The 24127-nt window shown below is 46.9% G+C and overlaps 1 protein-coding gene and 1 pseudogene across 1 annotated transcript; both read left to right on the forward strand.

Moving 5' to 3' along the window:
- The first annotated feature begins 393 nt into the window (after window positions 1-393).
- Window positions 394-1311, forward strand: LOC135882905 (plasma membrane calcium-transporting ATPase 1-like; annotated as a pseudogene).
- Window positions 1312-1824: 513 nt separating this feature from the next.
- On the forward strand, window positions 1825-3816 carry LOC135882906 (plasma membrane calcium-transporting ATPase 1-like). The gene is made up of 2 exons (XM_065409938.1): window positions 1825-2011; window positions 2897-3816. The coding sequence occupies exons 1-2, from the start codon at window positions 1825-1827 to the stop codon at window positions 3814-3816; spliced, it is 1107 nt and encodes a 368-aa protein (XP_065266010.1).
- The last annotated feature ends 20311 nt before the right edge of the window (window positions 3817-24127 follow it).

The following is a 24127-nucleotide window of genomic DNA, read 5'->3' on the forward strand; positions in this document are numbered from 1 at the left end:
CCACACTCCAGCCTGAGCTGTAACATCCACATGGCTATTTTTAGCTATGCTAGCACAAATCTATCTACCTAGGCTGGGAGGCTCACTTCCTGCTGCAGTGTAGACAGATACAGAGGGGCCCTGGCCCCGAAGGACTCACCTTCAGGCTGTGGTTGTCTCCTTACTCCCTGTCTTCACTGCTCAGGAATAGGATATCCCCCCCCCCCAGAGGAGAGGCGCTTCTGCAGCAGTAAGATCTGTGTCTGTTCTCAGCCCCAGTGACTCTCTGTATCTCCAGATAAAGGACTTTGTTTCTCCTATAAATATTCAAATTGACGGAAATGTGTAGGGTGACTCTTGGACTCAGTCTTCTTCCCTTTAAAGGTCTGTGTGTTGTCATAGGAAGGCAAGAACATGTCTAGAAAACCACCTGCACCGGATACAACAGTGCTGGCCAGGGAAGATCACTATGAAGCAGAAGATTTTGAGATGACCCTGGCAGAGCTGCGTGTCCTGATGGAGCTATGATCTGTGGATGCTCTGAAAAAAATAAAAGAGAGTTATGGAGATGTCTTTGGAATCTGCACACGGCTCAAAACATCCCCCCAAGAAGGGATAAAAGGGGACCTGTTAGATGTGGCCAGAAGGCAAGCAGTTTTTGGGAAGAACTTTATACCCCCTAAAAAACCTAAATCATTTCTTCAGCTGATATGGGAAGCTTTACAGGATGTAACATTAATTATATTGGAAATTGCAGCCATTGTATCACTAGGACTTTCTTTTTATACACCTTCACGAGGACAAAATACAGTGTGTGTAGACAACCATTCTGCTACTGAAGAGGGTGAAAATGAGATGGCTTGGATTGAAGGAACTACAATTCTTTTGTCAGTAGCTTGTGTAGTATTAGCAACAGCATTAAATGACTGGAGTAAGGAGAAACAATTTAGGAGGTTGCAGCATCATATTGAAAAAGAACAGAAGTTTGCTGTCATCAGAGATGGTCAAGTCATCCAAATACCCATAACTGACATAGTTGTTGGGGATATTGTGCATATCAAGTATGGTGACCTTCTACCAGCTGATGGTGTGCTTCTCCAAGGGAATGACCTCAAAATGGATGAGAGTTCACTTACAGGAGAATCTGATCATGTTAAGAAGACTTTGAGTGGAGATCCCATGCTGCTTTCTGGTACCCATGTGATGGAAGGCCCTGGAAGAATGATAATTACTGCAGTGGGTGTAAACTCACAGATGGGAATTATCCTCACTTTGCTTGGGGTGAGAGGAGAACTAGAGAAGGAGAAAGTGAAAAAGAAAAAGAAAAAATAAGATGGCTCTCCTGAGAACAGCAACAAAGCAAAAGCTCAGGATTATGCAGCCACAGAAATGCAGCCAGGAACTAGTAAACAAAGCACTAATGGAGAAGAGACAGTCAACAGGCAATCAAATTTGCCAAAAAAAGAAAAATCAGTCCTACAAGGGAAATTTACCAGATTAGCAGTTCAGATTGGCAAAACAGGGTTGGCAATGTCTACAATCACAGTGGTTGTCCTTATAGTTTATTTTTTAATTAAAACATTCTTGATTCAGAAGCATACTTGGACTGCTCAGTGCACCCCAGTTTATATAAAATATTTTGTGAAGTTCTTCATTATTGGAGTTACGGTCTTGGTGGTGGCCATGCCAGAGGGTCTCCCACTTGCTGTCACTATCTCACTCGCCTATTCTGTAAAGGAAATGATGAAAGATAATAACCTAGTGCGGCATTTGGATGCTTGTGAAACAATGGGCAATGCAACAGCCATTTGCTCAGATAAAACAGGAACATTAACCGCGAACAGAATGGCAGTAGTCCAGGCTTTCATCAGCGAAATGCATCATAAAATTATTCCTGCACATGAATCAATTCCTCAGACTACTCTGAGCTATCTTTTAACAGGTATTTCTGTGAATTGTGCTTACACTTCCAAAATATTGCCTCCTGAAAAAGAAAGTGGCTTGCCACGTCAGATTGGCAATAAAACTGAATGTACCTTGCTGGGATTTCTTCTGGATTTAAAACAGGATTATCAGGCTGTAAGAAATCAAATATCAGAAGAAAAGTTGTATAAAGTATACACCTTCAATTCTGATAGAAAGTCAATGAGTGCGGTATTGAAAAATGTTGATGGTAGTTACCAGATATTCACCAAGGGTGCTTCTGAGATAGTACTTAAAAAATGCAATAAAATCTTGAATGCTGCTGGTAAACGTAAACCATTCAACTCAAAGGACAGTGATGATATTGTAAAAAATGTGGTTGAACCTATGGCTTCTGATGGACTCGGAACCATATGTCTAGCATTCAAAGATTTCCCAGCTGGGCAGCCTGAACCAGAGTGGGACAATGAAAACGATATTATCATGGAACTTACATGTATTGCAGTTGTTGGTATTGAAGATCCATTGAGGCCTGAGGTTCCTGATGCAATAACAAAATGCCAGAATGCTGGCATCACAGTGCGCATGATTACTGGCGATAACATTAATACTGCACGCTCAATTGCTTTGAAATGTGGTATTTTGCATCCTGGGGAGACCTTCCTTTGCTTAGTGGGAAAAGAGGTGAACAGACTAATACGTAATGGAAAAGGCAAGATTAAGCAAGAGCTCCTAGACAAGATTTGGCCAACACTTCGGGTGCTTGCAAGTTCCTCCCTGACTGACAAACACACATTGGTAAAAGGTATAATTGACAGTACCATCTCAGAACAGAGACAAGTTGTAGCAGTAACTGGCGATGGTACTAATGATGCGCCAGCATTGAAGGAAGCAGATGTTGGTTTTGCTATGGGCATTGCTGGAACAGATGTAGCTTAAGAAGCATCGGATATTATTCTCACGGATGACAACTTCACAAGCATCGTTAAAGCAGTTACGTGGGGCAGAAATGTATATGACAGTTTCTCCAAATTCTTGCAGTTCCAGCTTACTGTCAATGTAGTAGCAGTAATTGTTGTATTTGTGGGAGCATGTATTACACAAGATTCACCACTGAAAACTGTGCAGATGCTGCGGGTGAACCTCATTATGGACACATTTGCTTCTCTTGCTTTAGCTACAGAAAAACCAACTGAGTCTCTCTTGCTATGGAAGCCTTATGGAAGAAATAAACCCCTAATTTCCCGCACAATGATGGAAAAACATTTGGGTCAGGCATTCTATCAGCTCGTGGTCATCTTTACACTTATTTTTACTGGTGAAAAGCTTTTTGATATTGACAGTGGAAGAAATGCTCCTCTGCATTCCCCACCCTCCAACCATTACACGATTGTATTCAATACTTTTGTGTTGATGCAGCTTTGTAATGAAATCAATGCCCGAAAGGTTCATGGTGAAAGGAATGTCTTTGAGGGAATATTCAGTAATGCCATCTTTTGTGCTATCACTGCTGGCACATTAATTGTACTTATAGTAGAGTTTGGTGGGAAGCCCTATAGTTGTACTGAGCTTACAGTAGAACAGTGGCTATGGTCACTTTTCCTAGGGATAGGAACATTACAGTGGGGCCAGCTGATAACAACAATTCCAAATAGCTATTTGAAGTTCTTGACAGAACTTGGTCATGGGCCGCCAAAGGAAGAAATCCTTGAGGAAGAACTAGCTGAAGATGCAGGAGAGATTGACCATGCTGAAAGAGAATTACGTCGTGGTCAGATCTTATGGTTTAGGGGGATGAACAGAATTCAAGCTCAGAGCCGAGTGGTGAATGCATTTCATACTTCCTTTTACGAGGAGTTAGAAAAACCACAAACACAAAGTTCAGTTCGCAGCTTAAGAGAATCTCAGCAATGAATTTTAAGTCCTACCTTCCCATTATTGAAACATCACTCAAAAAATAATACTGGGCTACATGTTAACACATTCACTGCCTTAAGAAATAAATGGAATTTTTTTCACACAGAGTGATAACAAGACAATCTTTTTGTCTTGAACTGCAAAGGAAGGCACACTGGCGTGAATGGAGATTTTTTGATTAAAGAGCTTTCTGACAGATTTGAGGGTTGTTGTTTTTTTGGAGAATGGGAAAATAAATTCATATAGATAACAATAATTCAGCATAAAAAGGCTGCTCCTAGCTGTACTCAAAAATGGGTCTGAAGAGCATATTAACAGCGCTTATGTTTATCTCGAGCCTTTCATTTGGCTTTTTTGCAGGAAAGGGGTGACTATGCCTCCGATCTATTAACTCTAAATTCTGATGTCAGCTGTTAAAATGTGACTAGTTTATTTTATAAAAGACAGAGATCTTTTTATAAAGTTCATAGATTCTTTTAATTTTGCTCTATTTATGGAGGGCAAACATCTTTCTATGCGAGTCAAAGAAAAAAGTCATTTAAATAGTGCTGTATTTTCTGGAGCAGGGGGTTTCTATTGAAACAAAACTCAATTCTGTTTCCAATTTACATGATAAATTCTAGAGATAAATTGCTAGAGCTAATGCTTCAATACAGGCACTGCTAGTGCTTTGTGAACTCAGAGCAGTGGTGTGTGGGGCTGGAGACTTTACAAGAACCTAAGGGAGTTTGCTACACAACACCTATTGAAATGGAGTGGGAGATGCTTGCCTGGCTCCTTTACCCTGGCCTAGTGAATAAATTAGAGCCTCTGTTCTAATTAATGTTTGTAGTACTGAAAGGAGGCCAGTCACAGCTTTGTAAAAGATCCAGCAGCTTTAGAAATCTGAGCTGACTTTCCCCAGTAACCCAGGCAAGAGGGGTATTGGCCATATTTGTAAATTCGATGGTATATATTCTTTGGGAAAGAAGCTCGTCTTTAGAACTTTCAGCTCTACCCAATGCCCAGCATGGTCCTTGTAAGTTATGTTGCAGCCTGACTTCTGTCCTGCTGAAGGATGGGACTTGGGAGTAGTGTTTCTATAATAATATGTTGTTTTCTAAAGTGTTTAATCACAATCCATATTCCATAGAATATTCAAAATCAAAACATGTTAGGGAACATTGCATATTGTGAAAAACTAAAGCCCAGGCCGAGCAAACCCAGTGACTCTGGGGTCCATGCAGCGCGGCAGCTCGGAACACATTTTTATCTCTTTTGCAAGCTTGGGCCAAGTCCAGCTCAAGGTCCATGGGAAACTGGTCCTTTCTAAGCCAGCAGTGTTCCCTGGTGAGTGGAACATCACTGGTAGAAGGGAAGGTGCTCTGGGGCACCATGCAAGGCAGGAAGCAGCAACTCCAGACTTCCCCAGGACATGAAATGCAAGGTGCCAAATGCCCCTCTCGCTCTTGTTCCCTGAGGCATTCAGCACATAACATAGTGCTATCACTGGAGTTTTGAAAGGCCTTCACTGCACAGCATGAATGGATTTGAGTACATTGTTTAATGTTGTTAAATCTTGAGAACTGTATGGAATAACTGGTTTTGTTAAAAATTCAGTAGGATGCTGTTAAATTTGGAAGATTGATAAACAATGGAACTTGCTTGAAATGTTTTTTTAAATCTAACAAAATGTGTTAAATCAAAATCGATCAGTACCTTAGTCATTTTTGTCAACATATTAGCTCGTTGCTGTCCTGGGGCCCCATCCAGCTCTCATTTAAGTCAATGGAATATTTGCCATTGACTTCAGCTGACTAGGATCAGGCCCTTGACAATCTGTGAATGGGACTATGTTCATTTAAATCGAAGTGTTTAAAAACCTCCCTCCAACAGGGGGTTGGCGTGTACAAGGAGGAGTGTTACGATAGGCGCAGTTGGCATGTTTTTGTTTTGTTCACCATAGTTGTTTATGAACATTCCTTATTATTAAATAAAAATAATTTTGTAAAAAGCTCTCTTCTCCCACATTACTTGATCAAGATAGAGGCCAGAATCTGGGAGAAATCAGCAGGAAAGTGCCTAAAGGGGTGGGTTGTCTCCTTTGGAAGCACATGGCAGAAAGTTGGGGGAGCAGCTCCAAAGGGTCCTGTGCACTTTAAGAGGATGAATGGGAGGGGCAGGACCATGGCTAAGGCAATGGCTGCTCATCTCACATTTTCAAAAGGCTCCCACCTCTCCCTGCAGGTGCAGCTTCTCTAAGGGCTTGTCTATGTTTACAGCACTGCAGTAGCGCTACTGTAGCACTTAGGGAATATCTATACTTAAAATACTGTTAATGAAGACACTCTAAGCTGATGGGAGAGAGCTCTCCCATCAGCATAGTTAATCCATCTCCCCAAGACACAGAGGTGTTGCGCTGTCTACACAGGGGATTATTTTAGTATAATTACATCACTCAGGGCTGTGGATTTTTCACACCCCTGAACGACATAGTTATACCGATATAGGTCTGTAGCGTAGACCAGACCTTACTGAAGACGCTATCTATGCCGACAGGAGTGCTTCTCACATCAGCATAGGTACTTCATCTCTCCGAGAGGAAGTAGCTAAGTTGATGGGAGAAGCCCTCCCATCGACATAGCACTGTCTACACTGTGTGTTAGCATTTTCCATGCCCCTGAGCAACATAGTTTTATCAATATAAGTTTGTAGTATAGACCAGGGCACCCATTGCCTCTCATAGCTACAGCACACACACCCATATGCTGACTGCGATGATAGTATGTGTTGGAGACAGAAAGACAGACAGAGTGACAGATCTACTTGCCCTGGCCAAGGAAGGAGAGACAGGAGGGAGACTAGGCATACCTCTGGGGGAGGCCAGAGGGAGGGGCTGATGTATATTTTTTGGTGGGATGAACCTTGTCAGGCTGGGGGGATGTTGCACAGTGCTACACCTGTCATACTGCTTCCAGCCATGATTCTGTTCTATATAAAGAGGCAAGAGGAGGAGGACCAGGCTGGCGCTGGCCCAGAGCTGGAAGAAGAGGAAGACACAATTCTACTCTGCTAATAGGATGTCTGAGAGTGCCAGGGTCTTCCTTGACCTCCCAGAAGCACAGGCCATGCAGTGGTAGAAACTCACCTCTGAACTCACCATGCAACTGTAGAATGAGCTCAGTGAGAACTTAGAGAGAGCCACAAAAGGTACACATGCTCTTTGTGCCTCCAGCACAGTCATTACCACCTGGGGCCTTCCAAAAGACCAGAGGGGAGACTACAGACATAGCACAGCCTCATGGAGTCTCTTCAGGCCCTCGTCAGAAGGGCACCAGCTCACATCAGCTTTTCATGGAAAGAGCCACTCAACTGTTAACCATGTTGGGGTTCCACCCACCAGCCCACATCCCCTCAGTGCTGGGTTGTAGTGCCACAGGCTGAACAGTGCAGGCTTTCGTAATGGGTCTGTGCAAGGATTCCCAGTGACTGTCACACTTTTGTTTTGTCCTTAATAATTCAGACCTCCCAGCGTTGGATGGAAGTCAGGAGGCAGATGATGGATTCCTAGTGGGTGAGTACCAGACACTGCTGAAGTGCACACTGTCATGCTGTCTGGAGTGGCTCAGCCTGTCAGAAAACAGGCAAACACCCCAAGCTCGCGGTATGTTCTGTAATTAGATTTCACCAAGCCAGTAACAAATGTGAACTCCTGGATCACTGTACCAGTCTTACCGTGGAGTCACAGACAGTCCCCTCAGACTCTCCAGTCTATCTTGCCACCCAGACAAACTGGACCTTGTGATAAAAGGTCACTTATGCCAAAAATACACCACATTAGGTTACTCCCAGTCCCAAGAGACCAGCCACTTACCCCAGATCAATTGGTACTCTGGATCTTATGCCAAAGACAACCCTGGCATCCAATTCTATAGTAAACTAACTAAAGGTTTATTAGTAGGGCCCTACCAAATTCACAGTAATGTATAACAGACAGTGAAATCTGGTCTCGCCCCATGAAATCTGGTCTTTTGTGTGCTTTTACCCTATACTCAACAGATTTCACAGGGGAGACCAGTATTTCTCAAATTGGGGGTCCTGACCCAAACGGGAGTTGCAGGGGGGTCGCAAGGTTATTTTAGGGTGGTCGTGGTATCGCCACATTTACAACTGCACTGCCTTCAGAGGTGAGTGGCCGGAGAGCAGCGGCTGTTGGCCGGGCGCCCAGCTCTGAAGGCAGCACCCTGCCGGCAGCAGCACAGAAGTAAGGGTGGCAATACTATACTATGCCACCCTTACTTCTGCACTGCTGCCTTCAGAACTGGGCAGCTGAAGAATGGCAGCTGCTCACTGAGGGCCCAGCTCTGCAAGAAGCAGCGCAGACGTAAGGGTGGCAATACCATATCATACCAGCCACTGCTGCTGCTGGCAGTGGCTCTGCCTTCAAAGCTGGGCTACCGGCCAGCAGCTGCTGCTCTCCAGCTGCCCAGCTCTGAAGGCAATGCCGCCGCCTGCAGCAGTGCAGAAGTAAGGGTAGCAGTACTGCCTCCTTCCCCTACAATAACCTTGCGACCCCCCAACAACTCCTTTTTGGGTCAGGACCAATGTCCCCTCTAATTTTTTCCATCCATGTGCAGAATGAATTTTGTTATGTTTACCAAATTATCGTGGTAATATGCAGATGTGTGCCACCAGTAGAAACAAAAAACCTAGACATAATATATATTTTTAAAAAGTTACCATAGGGATAATTACTCCAGCCAGGACAGATTAGGCATTTTAGAAATCACTACTCAAAGAACTGAGTTTAAGTGTAAGAGAGAAATAAAAATTATGAAATGCATAGACCAGTCAAAAAACTCAAATAGCAGCACTTTGAAAGAATAAAATTACAGAGAATATATGTGCATTGCAGGAAGTAACAACAACCACAATAATACAAGTATGTATTGGGAGGTGAGTGTGAAAGACAGTATGTGTGTGTGACAGAGACACACTGTGTGTGTGTGTGTGTGTGTGTGTGTGTGTGTGTGTGTGTGTGTGTGTGTGTGTGTGTGTGTGTGTGAGACAGAGACATGTGTTTCCCCTTTAAGTATGTTCACAGCCTGGCAGGACTCCCCAGTGGACAGCAGCTGCTCTGGGGCATCCTTCAGGTAATCAGTATTGCTAACGCTCACGCTATATGGTGCTTTTGCTTAAAGCCCCAGTGTGTACACATGGGCATAGGAGGATGATATTGAGGCGGAAGTGTATATATACAGCATCCGTATGCCCAGAGTGTGGAGTCCTGGCTGAGTGACAGCTCCGACATGGAGCCGCACGCCGATAGAGAAGTCGGGCCATTGCCCCAGTCCCGGGGCACTAACACCAAATCACCAGTATCAAATGATCAGGCTGATCAGACGAAACTTTCTGACTTTCCTGACTGTTTTTAAGGTTCTGTTGGACTAAATTAATCGTAACTTGTATATTCTCCTTAAAACAAGTGATGTACTCCCTTACTGGCTGTCCTGTTTCCTCAGTACGGCCGTCCCAAGAGCCTCAACTCAAATCTAGGAGTCCCCTCACCTGCCTCCTATGCAGGAGATCAACCAAGAAGGTCAGAGGATGTGCCTGGTGGGTTGTATGTGACACAGCATCACCATGGATGCCCTTGTCAGAGGAGAAGGACATGGGACAGCATCTAGCTAGTGTGGCAGAGGAAGACAAGGGGGATGAGGAATAATGAGGAAGCCCAGAATCAGAAACCCCAAAGATCTGCTAGGAAAAGATGACCCTGGAAGAGAGTGACCTGCTCCTGAGGCTCCTACCCATATAGTCATGGTTTCAGCTAAGAGCTGTGCCAGTAAAAAGCCTGCAAGAGCAGGATGTGTGCACTCCTGGGACTGCACCAGCCTACCAGATAGCACAGAACACTCACAAAGCCTCTGTCCCATAAACAATGTAGCCAGCCACATTTGGTGGCTGGGGTATGAGTCCCCTCAACTCTCTGGGTCTAGGCATGGTTGGCACTGATGAGCCTGAAGGTGCTTTGCCCTGGTCCACATTTACCATGGAGAGCATCATGTCAGCGAACTCCATTGTTGACAACCATGTTCAGACATAGCAATGTTTCATAACGACAACCAGACCTAGTGAGGTGACAGTGTATCTCCCAATCACAGTGTGGCAGATCACTAGGATGCCCAGAAAGCTCGGTTGCTCCTTTGACCTGAGTGGTTAGCTGGGGTTGATTCCTTTAGGAGGAGAAATTGATAATATGAGTCAGGAATTTATTTATTTACAAGGAATGTACACAGGCCTTGTGACTGGAGTCTCAGGGGAGCCAACTGAGGTCACTCAATTAGGGTGAACTGCAAAGAATGGGGCAGGCAATCCCCAAAGCTGGTGGATATTTCAATACTTAGATTTACCAAGCAAGCACAAAATAGCTTCTATAATACTTCACTGGCTACCCAGAAGCCAGCAACACAGTTCCCTTGAAGTAACCCACCCTTAGGCCTCCACCCAGACACCCAAGTCAAATATGATGAGGATTACTGAAAATCTTATTCATCATATAAAAAAGTTCTACCAATCCCAAAGGATCGGACACATTACCTCCCAGGTTAATGAATATTCCAGATCTTACCCACGGGGTGGTGAGTTGTATGGGCACGTGGTGTCCAGGCTCCAACAAATTCAGGGCCCGGGGGCCTGGCTCAACCAATGTTCAGGGCCGGGCCGCCCCGTGCGCCTCCCCCAGAGTGTCCCTGCCTGCCATGGGCAGCGGGCGGCTGCCCCCTGCAGCTTCGCACTGCACTCCCTCAACACACACTTGACACACTGCTTCGGTGCAGCTGCCCTGCTGTAGCACTTTAATGAAGATGCTCTAAACCAACGGGAGAGAGCGCTCCAGTCAGCATAGTTAATCTACCTCTCCAAGGGGCGGTAGTTTATGTTGGTGGGAGAAGCTCTTCCATTCATAGAATCATAGAATATCAGGGTTGGAAGGGACCTCAAGAGGTCATCTAGTCCAACCCCCTGCTCAAAGCAGGACCAATCCCCAACTAAATCATCACAGCCAGGGTTTTATCAAGCCAGGCCTTAAAAATCTCTAAGGAAGGAGATTCCACCACCTCCCTTGGTAACCCATTCCAGTGCTTCACCACCCTTCTAGTGAAAAAGTTTTTCCTAATATCCAATTTAATTAGACCTGGATTAATTACTGAACCTAGAAGGTGTGGCTTTGGCAGGGAGAGGGAATTAATTCACATAAATTATTGAGGTAAGTGAAAATGACTCACTTGAACACTTGTAAGTTAGTGAACCAGCAATTCACAGCTCCTTCCTTTTAACAGATAATGCTAAGATGGGGTACAAGTTAATGTTTCCTACAGAACATCAAATCACACTGGGGAACAGATGCAAGGCGGCTTAAGCACCTAACTATGATGTGTAGGGAAAAAAACTGCATTATCATGGGGGGCTTCAATAACTGGATAGCTCATGCTGCCAGTACTAAAATGTCCTCATCATTTCTAAATATTATTGATGATAATTTCCTAACTCAAAATGTGTTGTACCCAACACAGAGGAATTATATATTAGACCTCATCTTGACAGATTAAAAGGAACTGATCACAGAACTAAAAATTAGTGATTTCTTAGGTACATACGATCATAGTTCCACGTGACATTATCTTAAGCAAACTAGGGATATGGGCTAGATGAAATTTGTATAAAGTGAGTGTGTACCTGGTTGAAAGACCATACACTTTGGTCCACTGTCAAACTGGGAGGACATATCCAGTTATCAATGGTCCACTGTCAAACTGGGAGGACATATCTAATGGGGTCCCACAGGGATCTGTCCTGGGTCTGATACTATTCAACATTTTCATTAATGACTTGGATAATAAATAGATTAATAAATTCCAGAGTCAGAAGGGACCATTGTGATCGTCTGACCTCCTTTATAACACAGGCCAGAGAACTTCCCCAAAATAATTTCTAGAGCAGATCTTTTAGAAAAACATCCAATCTTGATTTTTAAATTGTTAGGGATAGAGAATCCACCACAAGTCCATCCACACACTACCTTGGTAAACTGTTCCAATGGTTAATTACTCTCACCATTAAACTTTTACACCTTATTTCCAATCTGAATTTGTCTAGTTTCAACATCCAGCCATTGGATCCTGTTAGACCTTTCTCTGATAGACTGAAGAGCCCATTATTAAATATTTGTTCCCCATGTAGATAGTTTCAGACTGTGATCAAGTTACCTCTTAACCTTCTCTTAGTTAAGCTAAACAGATTGAGCTCTTTGAGTCTATCACTGCACAGCATGATTTCTAATACTTTAATCATATTCGTGGCTTTTCTTGGAACCCTCTGCAATCAACCTCCTTCTTGAATTGTGGGCACCAGAACTGGATAGAGGATTCAAGCAGTGGTCACACCAGTGCCAAACACAAAGGTAAAATAACCTCTTTACTCCTTCTTGAGATTTCTGTTTATGCATCCCAGGATCGCATTAGCTCTTTTGGCCACAGAATCACACTGGGAGCTCATGTTCAGCTGATTATCCACCATGACCACCAAATATTTTTCAGAGTCACTGCTTCCGAGGATACAATCCTCCATTCTGTAAGTGTGGCCTGCATTCTTTGTTCCTAGGTGTATATATTTACATTTACCCATATTAAAATTCATATTGTTCGCTTGCACCCCATTTACCAAGAGGTCCAGATTACTTTGAATCAATTACCTATCTTCATTATTTACCACTCCTCCAATTTTTGTGTCATCTGCAAACTTTATTAGTGATGATTTTATGCTTGCTTTCAGGTCATTGATAAAAATATTAAATAGCTTAGAGCCAGGAACCAAGCCCTGTGGGACCCCACTGGAAACACACTGCTTAACGATGATTCCCCATTTACAATTACATATTGAAATCAGTTAGCCACTTTTTAGTCCATTTAATGTGTGCCATGTTAATTTGATATCATTCCGTTTTTTAATCAAAATCTCATGTGGTACCAAATGAAACACCTTACTAGTCTAAGTATGTTATAACAACACTATTATTTTTATCAACTAAACTTGTAATCTCATAAAAAATATGAAGTTAGTTTGACAGGATCTATTTTCCTTAAACCCATGTTAATTTCCATTAATTACATTACCCTCTTTAAATTCTTCATTAATCTAGTTCTGGATCAGCTGCTCCATTATTTTGCATGGGATCAATGCTGATAGGCCTATAATTTCCTGCCCGACCCAAATATGGCAATCAGCTAAACCCTGAGCATGTGGGCAAGACTCACCAGTCAGCACCCAGACAATTCTTTTAAAACTCTTGGATGTAAGTTATCCTGCTGATTTAAAAATGTCTAATTTTGGAGCTTCCATTTAGCATCCTCTAGAGATAATAGTGGAATTGAAAGAGTGTTATTGGCATCATATGATGAGACCACATCATCTGTCTTTTCCCCAAATACAGAACAGAAATATTTATTGAACACTGCTGCATTATTATTGATAAGTCTACCATTTCCAAGTAGTAATGGTGTGACGAACTGGGACTGTTCTTACTGTGGTCTTTGAATGCTGACAGGGGAGTGTGGCTAGGATAGTCTGCATTGGGGGATGGGAGACTGACCGACAGAGAATACCTGAGCATGTAACATGAGAACCCAGGAAGGGGTTAGAAGCCAGGTGACACCTTTGCCCGGGAAACTGAACAAAGGCTGTGGGAGGGGTCGCTGAAGGCAGAGTTTCAGGAGCTGGCTGGGGAGATGGCTGGGAGGCAGACAGGGCTCTGACCTCCCAAGGGGGCTGGGGCGCCCTGGGAGCCCAAGATGGACCTAACCGAGGGGGGTCCTGTTGTCTGTGCCTGCAAGACCTGTCTTGGACTGTATTCCTGTTGTCTAAATAAACCTTCTGCTTTACTGGCTGGCTGAGAGTCATGGTGAATCGCAGGAAGCCGGGGGTGCAGGGCCTTGTGTCCCCCCACACTCCGTGACAACTGATGGCAGTGGCGGGATCTACTGCACCCAGTGGATGGCGCTTCCTGCAGTAAGTGACTGGGGAGCAGTAAAACGAAGGGGGATTGACGGGGACCAGGCGTGCTGAAGAGTCAGAGAGAGACGGTTTCAGGGGATGATTCACCCCTGGGAGTGTGTGACCAGTGAGAAGGACTTTTGCAGTAACAGGGTCCCCCGGGGGATCACAGCGAGTGGTCCCAGGGGCGGAGGAGTCTGCAGCTCGACCCTGGCAGAGAGGTGGTGACCTCGAGAAGGGCTGGCACACTAGGGGTCTCCCTGGAAACTGCGGGGAGCGGTGAGCACACAGGCCTGTGAGTGGCCAGCAGGAAGATGTATGCCAAGCGGCTTAAGAGCGACCTGGTGGAGCTGTGCAAGCAGAGGGGGCTGCGCAGTGGGAGGCTCACCAAAGAACAGCTCATTGCCCAGCTGGAGGAGGGAGATCGCTCGAATGAACCGATCCCTATCTCTGAGGGAAGCAGCCTGGCAGATGCAGCGCAGGCACCAGTGTCTGTCCCAGCTGGGAGTGGTCAGCCGGTTGCTGAGGGCTTCCCGAGGCCCCTCCTTCCTATGCCTAGGGGAAGGGTGGGGAGGAGCCCAACAAATACCGAGGGTGCCGTGACCCCCCCGGCCAGCAGGGGATCCTCCCGGCGAAGCTCGCCGGCCAGCAGAGGATCCTCCCGGCGACACGCGGCATCTGTGGAGCGGAAGTGGCTGGAATGGGAGAAAGAGCTAAAACTGAGAGAGCTGGAGGATCTTGAGAAAGATAGACAGCATGAACGGGAGGAGAAAGAGAAACAGAGGCAGCATGAAGAGAGACAGAGGCATCATGAACTGGAGCTGGCGAGGCTGAGGGGCAGCGAACCCCCGGCTGCGGTGAGTGAGGGGGGACCCAGGACGGCACGGAGCTTTGATAAGTGCATCCTGGCCTCACGTAAGGAGGGGGAGGACATGGATGACTTCCTGGATGCCTTTGAGACGGCCTGCGAGCTGCACCAGGTTGACCCTGTGGACAGACTCCGGGTTCTCACCCCCTTACTGGACCCCAAAGCCGTGGCATTGTACCGCCAACTGGAAGAGGCGGAGAAAGGGGACTACGAACTATTCAAAAAGGCCCTGCTACGTGAGTTTGGGCTGACTCCTGAGATGTACCGGGAAAGGTTCCGGAGTCAGGATAAAACCCCTGAGATCTCATATCTGCAACTAGCCGTCCACATGGAGGGATACGCCAGCAAGTGGGCAGATGGGGCCCAGACGAAGGAGGACCTGGTTAAACTGCTGGTACTGGAGCAACTGTATGAGCGGTGCCCATCCGACCTGAGGCTGTGGTTGAGGGACAAAAAACCAGAGAACCCGCGACATGCAGGCCGGCTGGCCGATGAGTTTGTAAAGAGCCGGTCAGGGGATAACAGGGAGGAGTCCCAAAGGAACAGTCCCACCACAACACAGAGAGAGAGTCACCATGGGACCTCCCAGTGGGAAAATACGGAAAACCCCCATCAAAGGGGAACATCCGGCGTCAGGGCCATCCGACCCACTCGAGGGGACCCATGGGACATGGGCTGCTATCACTGTGGCCAGAGAGGCCACATACGGGCCCAGTACCCCAGGCTCAGGGACAGACTGAGCAGACCGAACCCACAGAGGGTTGACTGGGTAGAGACCCAGCTGGGCGAGAGGCAGCATTCCAAGGGAAGGGGGGCTGGCAGAGTACCACCTGCTAAGGAGGTAGGAGAGCTCTAGGCCAGCTCCTCTGGGGGGCTGGATGCTCCAGACTCAGGGTTTTTGGTTTATACGGTGGGCGCGGGGCTGTCCCTCCGGAGAGAGTACCTTGTTCCCCTGGAGGTGGATGGAAGGAAGGCCCGGGACAAGGGGAAAAGGCTTTAGGACCCTTGCCCAGCATAGAGGAGCCTTTCTGGAGGGTGGCCAAGGTTAAAAGGGGGGCTCTGAACCAAGAGAGCCCAAATCACAGACCTCCAGACTGGAACGCAGGGAGAAGACCCCAGCCCAGTTGGAACCCCAGGGGTATTGGGGTGGGAAAAGGGCACAGGCCGCATAAACCTTCCCACATGCGAACTACGAGTGCCATCGAGCACACCCGACCTAAGGGGGGGGCGTGAAACTGGAGGGGCCTGGTGTAATTCTCACCAAGGAATGGGAGGGATGCTGGGGCATCCATGGGAACGGGGGTAGATTCGAACTTCCCCGGGTCACTGGCTAAAGTGACCCCGCTCAGTTCGGTCTCGAAGGGGGGCGAGATGTGACGAACTGGGTCTGTTCTTACAGTGGTCTTTGAATGCTGACAAGGGAGTGTGGCTAGGATAGTCTGCATTGGGGGATGGGAGACTGACCGACGGAGAATACCTGAGCATGTAACATGAGAACCCAGGAAGGGGTTAGAGGCTAGGTGACACCTTTGCCCGGGAAACTGAACAAAGGCTGTGGGAGGGGTCGCTGAAGGCAGAGTTTCAGGAGCTGGCTGGGGAGATGGCTGGGAGGCAGACGGGGCTCTGACCTCCCAAGGGGGCTGGGGCGCCCTGGGAGCCCAAGATGGACCTAACCGAGGGGGGTCCTGTTGTCTGTGCCTGCAAGACCTGTCTTGGACTGTATTCCTGTTGTCTAAATAAACCTTCTGCTTTACTGGCTGGCTGAGAGTCATGGTGAATCGCAGGAAGCCGGGGGTGCAGGGCCTTGTGTCCCCCCACACTCCGTGACAAATGGGTCAGTACCATTGTCAGGATTCTTTTTGTTCCTAAAATATTTTTTAAAACTCCTTCTCATAGATTTTTCCTTGTATCCTTTTGTTTCTCTTATCAATTTTCTACATTTCCTAACTTCTGATTTATATACATTACTATCAACTTCCCATTTGTTATATATTATTTTTTATAGCTGCCTTTACCTCACCTCTAAATCAGGTCAGTTTTTTTGACCAGTACAACCGTCTTTCTCAATTGTGGAATTGTGGCTTTGGGCAACTCGTAAGGTCTTCATAAATGATTCCCACTTATCATTCCCATTTTTGATTAAATTCTTCCTCCCAGCTGGAGTGTAGTGTATGCTTAGAAAATCTGTGGATAACACCAAGGTGGGAGAGGTTGCAAGCACTTTGGAAGTGTAGCCCCCTTCTCCTGTTCACTGGCCCAGTATGAGGTTGTTCAAGATAGGGGAAGCCTGCCTTGTGACTTTTTACACAACTTTGGGAAACTGGGCCTGAGGCTCCTTTGTGTGCTCTGTGTTGTGTGTCAGTGTGTGTTCATGTTATATCCTTGGGGGCAGCAGTTTTAGAAAGAAATCACTTGAGACACAGAGCTGTAAACCTTGAAAGCAGCCATTTATTGTCACACACTGAACTAACCAAACCAGCCAAAACTGGCTGGGCTATCCCCTAATAATCTAACTCAGTTGCCATAGCAACAACAAGGTTCTTTTACCACGATAACCAAATACACAACAGTTCACCTCAGACCAAACCCACTCAGAAAAACCTCCAGGAACAAGGCTTTATTCTGTAAAGAACATAGAACAGGATTACAGTCCAACAGGCTCTTGGTTTGCCTGTTACGTGCTGCCAGCTCAGTCAGTGCTGAGACCTCCTGCTGTGTGTGTCGGGGGGGGGGGGGCAGAGGGTACATCCTGGCAGGAATCAGGAAGTTCTCCCAACATGCCGCAGTTTGTAGTCCACAACTTGTAGTTCCCAGGGCTGCTGTTGAAGCACATTGGATTTTGGACTACACCCTTCCCCCACTTATTGAAAGGGCGACCTTGTCTCTTCCTTAGTCAAAAGCCTCTCAGCTTGATTATCGCATGCCACCCCCTTTTTCAATGTTTCCAAGTGCTTCCTGCTGCATGTCACCCCACAGCAGCACTGGCCAAACCCCTGGTCTCTGCTCCTCTTTCATCAGGCAGCCTACTGTTCCAAATCGACCTGGACAGGTGCCCTTCGCTGTCTTGTTGAGCGCTGAGGAGCTGGTGAACTATCTCTGGGCAACTCTCTAATATGGTCCCACTCTGTCTGCCCTTCTCCAATCCAATTAAGTTCATTCAGACTCTCCTCAGTTTGGTCGGTCTCCTCCTGTGGTCCCCATGGTCTGGTCAGGCTCTTCCAGGTCAGATTACTAAGGGTCTGAGTCAAAATGGTCTGAGTCTGGGTCTTCTGACTCAGTACAGTGTAACCCTGGCTCCCCTTCCTTGCACTGCTCATCCCCCATGTCCTAGGTATCCCCTGTGTACGTCACCCCCCTAGTGGTTTTCTTTCCCCTATAGCAATCTGGTTTATCTACAGAGCCCCCACTAAGTTCCTTCTCTGCCCCTGCCTCCAATGGGAAGTTTCCCTTGAGTCCCAGCTTGGCTCCCTCCATTTGTACCTTCCTGCCTGCTGGTTGATTGATTCCATCGATAGGTAGAAACATGCATGGTGTAAATCAGGGGTCCCCAAAAACATGCACGGTGCCTGCGGTCGCCATGGCGCCTGCCGGGGTGTCTAAGTGCGCCCGCGTACTGGCCGGTGGACGAGCATCCGCTGAAATGCCACCGAGAAGCAGCGTCATCCAGAGGTGTTGCTGCCGAAATGACGTCGATTTTCGGCGGCATTTTGGCGGTGATGCCTCTAGATGACGCTGCTTGTCGGCGGCATTTCGGCGGTGATGCCTATTGACGTTGCTGCTTGTCGGCGGCATTTCGGCAGATGCTCTTCCGCCGCCACGGTCCTCCGTGGCTCGTCGTCTGGTGCCTGCCAGACGGAAAAGGTTGGGGACCACTGGTGTAATTTGAGTATGACGTTCCCCTCCTGCTGATTCCAGCTGTACAGCATAGACAGGCAAGTCCCCTTGTCTTCTGATCATGATATAAGGAATTGGTTCCCATCTGTCTCCCAATTTCTGTCTCCTTTTCTTCTCCCTGGCTACTAGCACCCTGTCTCCAGGAGTCAGTGGGCCTTCTCGTATTTGGTGGTCATAGTACTGTTTCTGGTGATATTTGGCGGCTTCAGATGCCTGTGCAGCCTGATGATATGCTCTCTCTAGGCATTCCCTTAGCTGGGAGATGTACTTCTCCACCTCCACCCTCTCATCTCCCCAGTGGGGGAAACCCAAGGCCAGATCTACCTTCAGCCTTGGGTGCTGGCCAAACGTTAAGAAGAATGGGGAAAACCCAGTGGACTCATGCCGGGTGAAGTTATAGGCATGAGTCATGGGCTCAATATAGTCCTTCCAGTTCACCTTTTGGCCCGGACGCAGGGTTCCCAGCATATTCATGAGTGTTTGGTTGAACCGCTCAGTAGTCCCATTCGCTTGAGGGTGATAGGGCGTGGTTCTGCTCTTTGAAGTCCCCAACAGTTTCCAAAACTGGATTACTTTCAAAAATTCTCACCTGATCTCTTTATATCCTTTCAGGGATGCCATAGTGGCAGATGAACTGTTTCCACATCACCTTGGCCACAGTAGATGCCCACTGGTCACGAGCAGGATATGCCTGAGCATCGTGAGTGAAGTGGTCAGTGACTACAAGGACATTCTCGATGCCCCCACCCCGCCCGGGATGATTCCAGGGTGAGAAAATCGAGGCAAACTAGCTACAGGGGCCTACTGGTATGGATTGAGGTAAGTGATAGGATCAGAAAATTCCCCTTCAGAGTGATAGGATCAGAAAATTAAAAGGAAGATGCAGACATAAACCCTATAAATTTACTATTCATTTCCCAGTCTCAGAATCTGTCACCTGTAGGTTCTGTAAATAATAAGGAGTCATAGTATCTTGATGAAAACAGGAACAAGTGTATTGTGGGGATTGGTATACAGGATAAGGGAAAATGGGGTGAGAGAAAAACAATTCAAATACAGCGATTACAATAGGTGGCATGAAGCTGGCCCCTTACAGACCCTTAGGCCAAATCATAGACAGCAAGGTAAGTAATCGAATAAGAGTCCAATTATAGCAACCTTCTTCACAGTTCAAGTGCCGTCATCAGTTTATGGGGGAGGTGTCGGTTACTTAGGACCTACAATCCCTTGGCTAATGTAAAGCCGCAGGAGAGGATTAGAATCATAGAATCATAGAATATCAGGGTTGGAAGGGACCTCAGGAGGTCATCTAGTCCAACCCCCTGCTCAAAGCAGGACCAATTCCCAACTAAATCATCCCAGCCAGGGCTTTGTCAAGCCTGACCTTAAAAATCTCTAAGGAAGGAGATTCCACCACCTCCCTAGGTAACCCATTCCAGTCCTTCACCACCCTCCTAGTGAAAAAGTTTTTCCTAATATCCAAGCTAAACCTCCCCCACTGCACCATTACTCCTTTTTCTGTCATCTGCTACCACTGAGAACAGTCTAAATCCATCCTCTTTGGAACCCCCTTTCAGGTAGTTGAAAGCAGCTATCAAATCCCTGCTCACTCTTCTATTCTCCTGACTAAATAATCCCAGTTCCCTCAGCCTCTCCTCATAAATCATGTGCTCCAGCCCCCTAATCATTTTTGTTGCCCTCCACTGGACTCTTTGCGATTTTTCCACATCCTTCTTGTAGCGTGGGGCCCAAAACTGGACACAGTACTCCAGATGAGCCCTCACCAATGTTGAATTGAGGGGAATGATCACATCCCTTGATCTGCTAGCAATGCCCCTACTTATACAGCCCAAAATGCACTTGTCCTTGTTGAACCTCATGAGGTTTCTTTTGGCCCAATCCTCCAATTTGTCTAGGTCCCTCTGTATCCTATCCCTACCCTCCAGCGTATCTACCACTCCTCCCAGTTGAGTGTCAGCTGCAAACTTGCTGAGAGTGCAGTCCACACCATCCTCCAGATCATTAATGAAGATATTGAACAAAACCAGCCCCAGGACCGACCCTTGGGGCACTCTGCTTGATACCAGCTGCCAACTAGACATGGAGCCATTGATCACTACCCATTGAGCCCGACGATCTAGCCAGCTTTCTATCCACCTTATAGTCCATTCATACAGCCCATACTTCTTTAACTCGCTGTCAAGAATACTGTGGTGGACCGTATCAAGAGCTTTGCTAAAGTCAAGGAATAAAACATCCACTGCTTTCCCCTCATCCACAGATCCAGTTATCTCCTTATAGAAGGCAATTAGGTTAGTCAGGCACGACTTGCCGTTGGTGAATCCATGCTGACTGTTCCTGATCACTTTCCTCTCCTCTAAGTGCTTCAGAATTGATTCCTTGATTTTGCCAGGGACTGAGGTGAGGCTGACTGGCCTGTAGTTCCCTGGATCCTCCTTCTTCCCTTTTTTAAAGATGGGCACTACATTAGCCTTTTTCCAGTCATCCGGGACCTCCCCCGAAAGCCATGAGTTTTCGAAGATAATGGCCAATGGCTCTGCAATCACATCCACCAACTCCTTTAGCACCCTCGGATGCAGTGCATCCAACCCCATGGATTTGTGCTCATCCAGTTTTTCTAAATAGTTCTGAACCACTTCTTTCACCACCGAGGGCTGGTCACCTCCTCCCCATGCTGTGCTGCCCAGTGCAGTAGGCTGGGAGCTGACCTTGTTCGTGAAGCCAGAGGCAAAAAAAGCATTGAGTACATTAGCTTTTCCCACATCCTCTGTCACTAGGTTGCCTCCCTCATTCAGTAAGGGGCCCACACTTTCTTTGACTTTCTTCTTGTTGCTAACATACCTGAAGAAACCCTTCTTGTTACTCTTAACATCTCTTGCTAGCTGCAACTCCAAGTGTGATTTGGCTTTCCTGATTTCACTCCTGCATGCCTGAGCAATATTTTTATACTCCTCACTGGTCAGATCAGCAAGGATTTCACTGTTAAGCCAAGCTGGTCGCCTGCCATATTTACTATTCTTTCTACACATCGGGATGGTTTGTTCCTGCAACCTCAATAAGGATTCTTTAAAATACAGCAGCTCTCCTGGGCTCCTTTGCCCTTCATGTTATTCTCCCAGGGGATCCTGCCCATCAGTTCCCTGAGGGAGTCAATGTCTGCTTTTCTGAAGTCCAGGGTCTGTATTCTGCTGCTCTCCTTTCTTCCTTGTGTCAGGATCCCGAACTTGACCATCTCATGGTCACTGCCTCCCAGGTTCCCATCCACTTTTGCTTCCCCTACTAATTCTTCCCTGTTTGTGAGCAGCAGGTCAAGAAGAGCTCTTCCCCTAGTTGGTTCCTCCAGCATTTGCACCAGGAAATTGTCCCCTACACTTTCCAAAAACTTCCTGGATTGTCTGTGTTGCTGTATTGCTCTCCCAGCAGATATCAGGGTGATTAAAGTCTCCCATGAGAACCAGGGCCTGCGATCTAGTAACTTCTGTTAGTTGCCGGAAGAAAGCCTGGTCCACCTCATCCCCCTGGTCTGGTGGTCTATAGCAGACTCCCTCCACAACATCATCCTTGTTGCTCACACTTCTAAACTTAATCCAGAGACTCTCAGGTTTTTCTGCAGTTTCATACCGGAGCTCTGAGCAGTCATATTGGTCTCTTACATACAATGCAACTTCCCCAACTTTTCTGTCCTGCCTGTCCTTCCTGAACAGTTTATATCCATCCATGACAGTACTCCCATTTCCCCACTTACCTCAGGGCTTTGGTCTCCTTCCCCTGGTGAACCTAGTTTAAAGCCCCGCTCACTAGGTTAGCCAGCCTGCTTGCGAAGATGCTCTTCCCTCTCTTCGTTACGTGGAGCCTGTCTCTGCCTAGCATGCCTCCTTCTTGGAACATCATCCCATGGTCAAAGAATCCAAAGCCTTCTCTCCGACACCACCTGTGTAGCCATTCGTTGACTTCCACAATTCGACGGTCTCTACCCAGGCCTTTTACTTGCACAGGGAGGATGGACGAGAACACCACTTGCACCTCAAACTCCTTTATCCTTCTTCCCAGAGCCACGTAGTCTGCAGTGATCCGCTCAAGGTCATCCACCATCCACCTTTGACTGGCATAAGATTCTAAGGTGTCCCTTAAGATTCTAAGGTGTCCCTTGAGGAGGAGATCTTAATGTGATGTTGACGTTACTAGTCCTGATCTAGTCGACCTGAAAAGGAAAATGTGTGCAGTTCTGCCACTAAGATGGGCAGCCCGATTGTGAAGGCTGATCAGCCTTATATATTTTCCTTGGGCAGCACCTTTCACAAGAGAGGCATCACCCCTGCATGGTGACCTGGCCAATAACAGCGAGTGTGGATGAGATCCATCAATGCCCATGTGTTCCATGTCCGTGTCTCTGGAGTTTCTCTGGCAGCACCACCTGTTGGATCTGTCCCTCTCCCAGGATTGTTATCCTCCTGTAAAGGATCCCCTCTACCAGCTGCAATTGCTTCCATTGATTCAGTAATGTCCATACTGGTGTTTCTTCCTTCTGCCTCTCCCGGGCACTGGGTGCCCATTGCCTGGGCAGGTAGGTCCTTACTTGGGAGATTACTGTATCCTTTTCCTGTAACCTTTTCAATTCTTCCTTAGGCATGCCTGGGATTAATTCTATGCCTGGCCTGTAGAGTGGCTCAGCTCTCTCCATTGCATTCCTTTGGCATTCATCCTGGGTTGCTATGGAGGACACATTGCATCCAGCATTCAAAACTGTTGCCACCTCCTCTCGGGGTAACCAAGACAGGCTATCCGCATTGGCATTACTTTTCCCAGGCTGGTACTTTATGTCGAAGTTGAACTCTGACGGCTTTGCCATCCACCTTTGACTGGTTGCGTCCAATTTAGCAGTAACACAGTTCAGTAGATTGTTGTCAGTCAGCACTGTAAATTGGTGTCCTAGTTGATAGTCTCTAAATTGATCTGCAGCTGCCCATTTTAATGCCAAGAACTCCAGTTTATGGGCAGGATATTTTTTTGCAGAGGGAGTTAAGCCCCTGCTGGCATAAGCTATGACCCTCTCCTTCCCTGACTGAATCTGAGCCAGTACAGCTCCTAGCCCCTCTGTGGATGCGTCTATCTGGAGTATGAATGGTAAACTGTAATCAGCATATCCCAGTATTCGTGCAGTAGTCAGCTTTGTCTTCAGCTCTTTGAAAGCCTGGTCACAGTCATCTGTCCAAACAAAACTGGGTATCTTAGTGGGACCCCTCTGATTTCTCCTTCTGGTCTGGGCTTCACCTGCAGTTAATCTGAATATTGGGGCTGCTAGTTTGGAGTAGCCTTTGATGTATGTCCTGTAATAGCCAGTGAATCCAAGAAATTGTAACACTTCCTTCCTGTTAGAAGGGGTCTTCCAATCCCTCACCTGCTGTATTTTATTTGGATCTGTTGCAATGCCTTGGGCAGACACTATGTGCCCAAGGTATCCTACCTCTCTTCTTGTAGCAAGTGACACTTCCTGGG

The sequence above is a fragment of the Emys orbicularis genome, chromosome 8, assembly GCF_028017835.1.
Source record: "Emys orbicularis isolate rEmyOrb1 chromosome 8, rEmyOrb1.hap1, whole genome shotgun sequence".
Taxonomy (NCBI): domain Eukaryota; kingdom Metazoa; phylum Chordata; order Testudines; family Emydidae; genus Emys; species Emys orbicularis.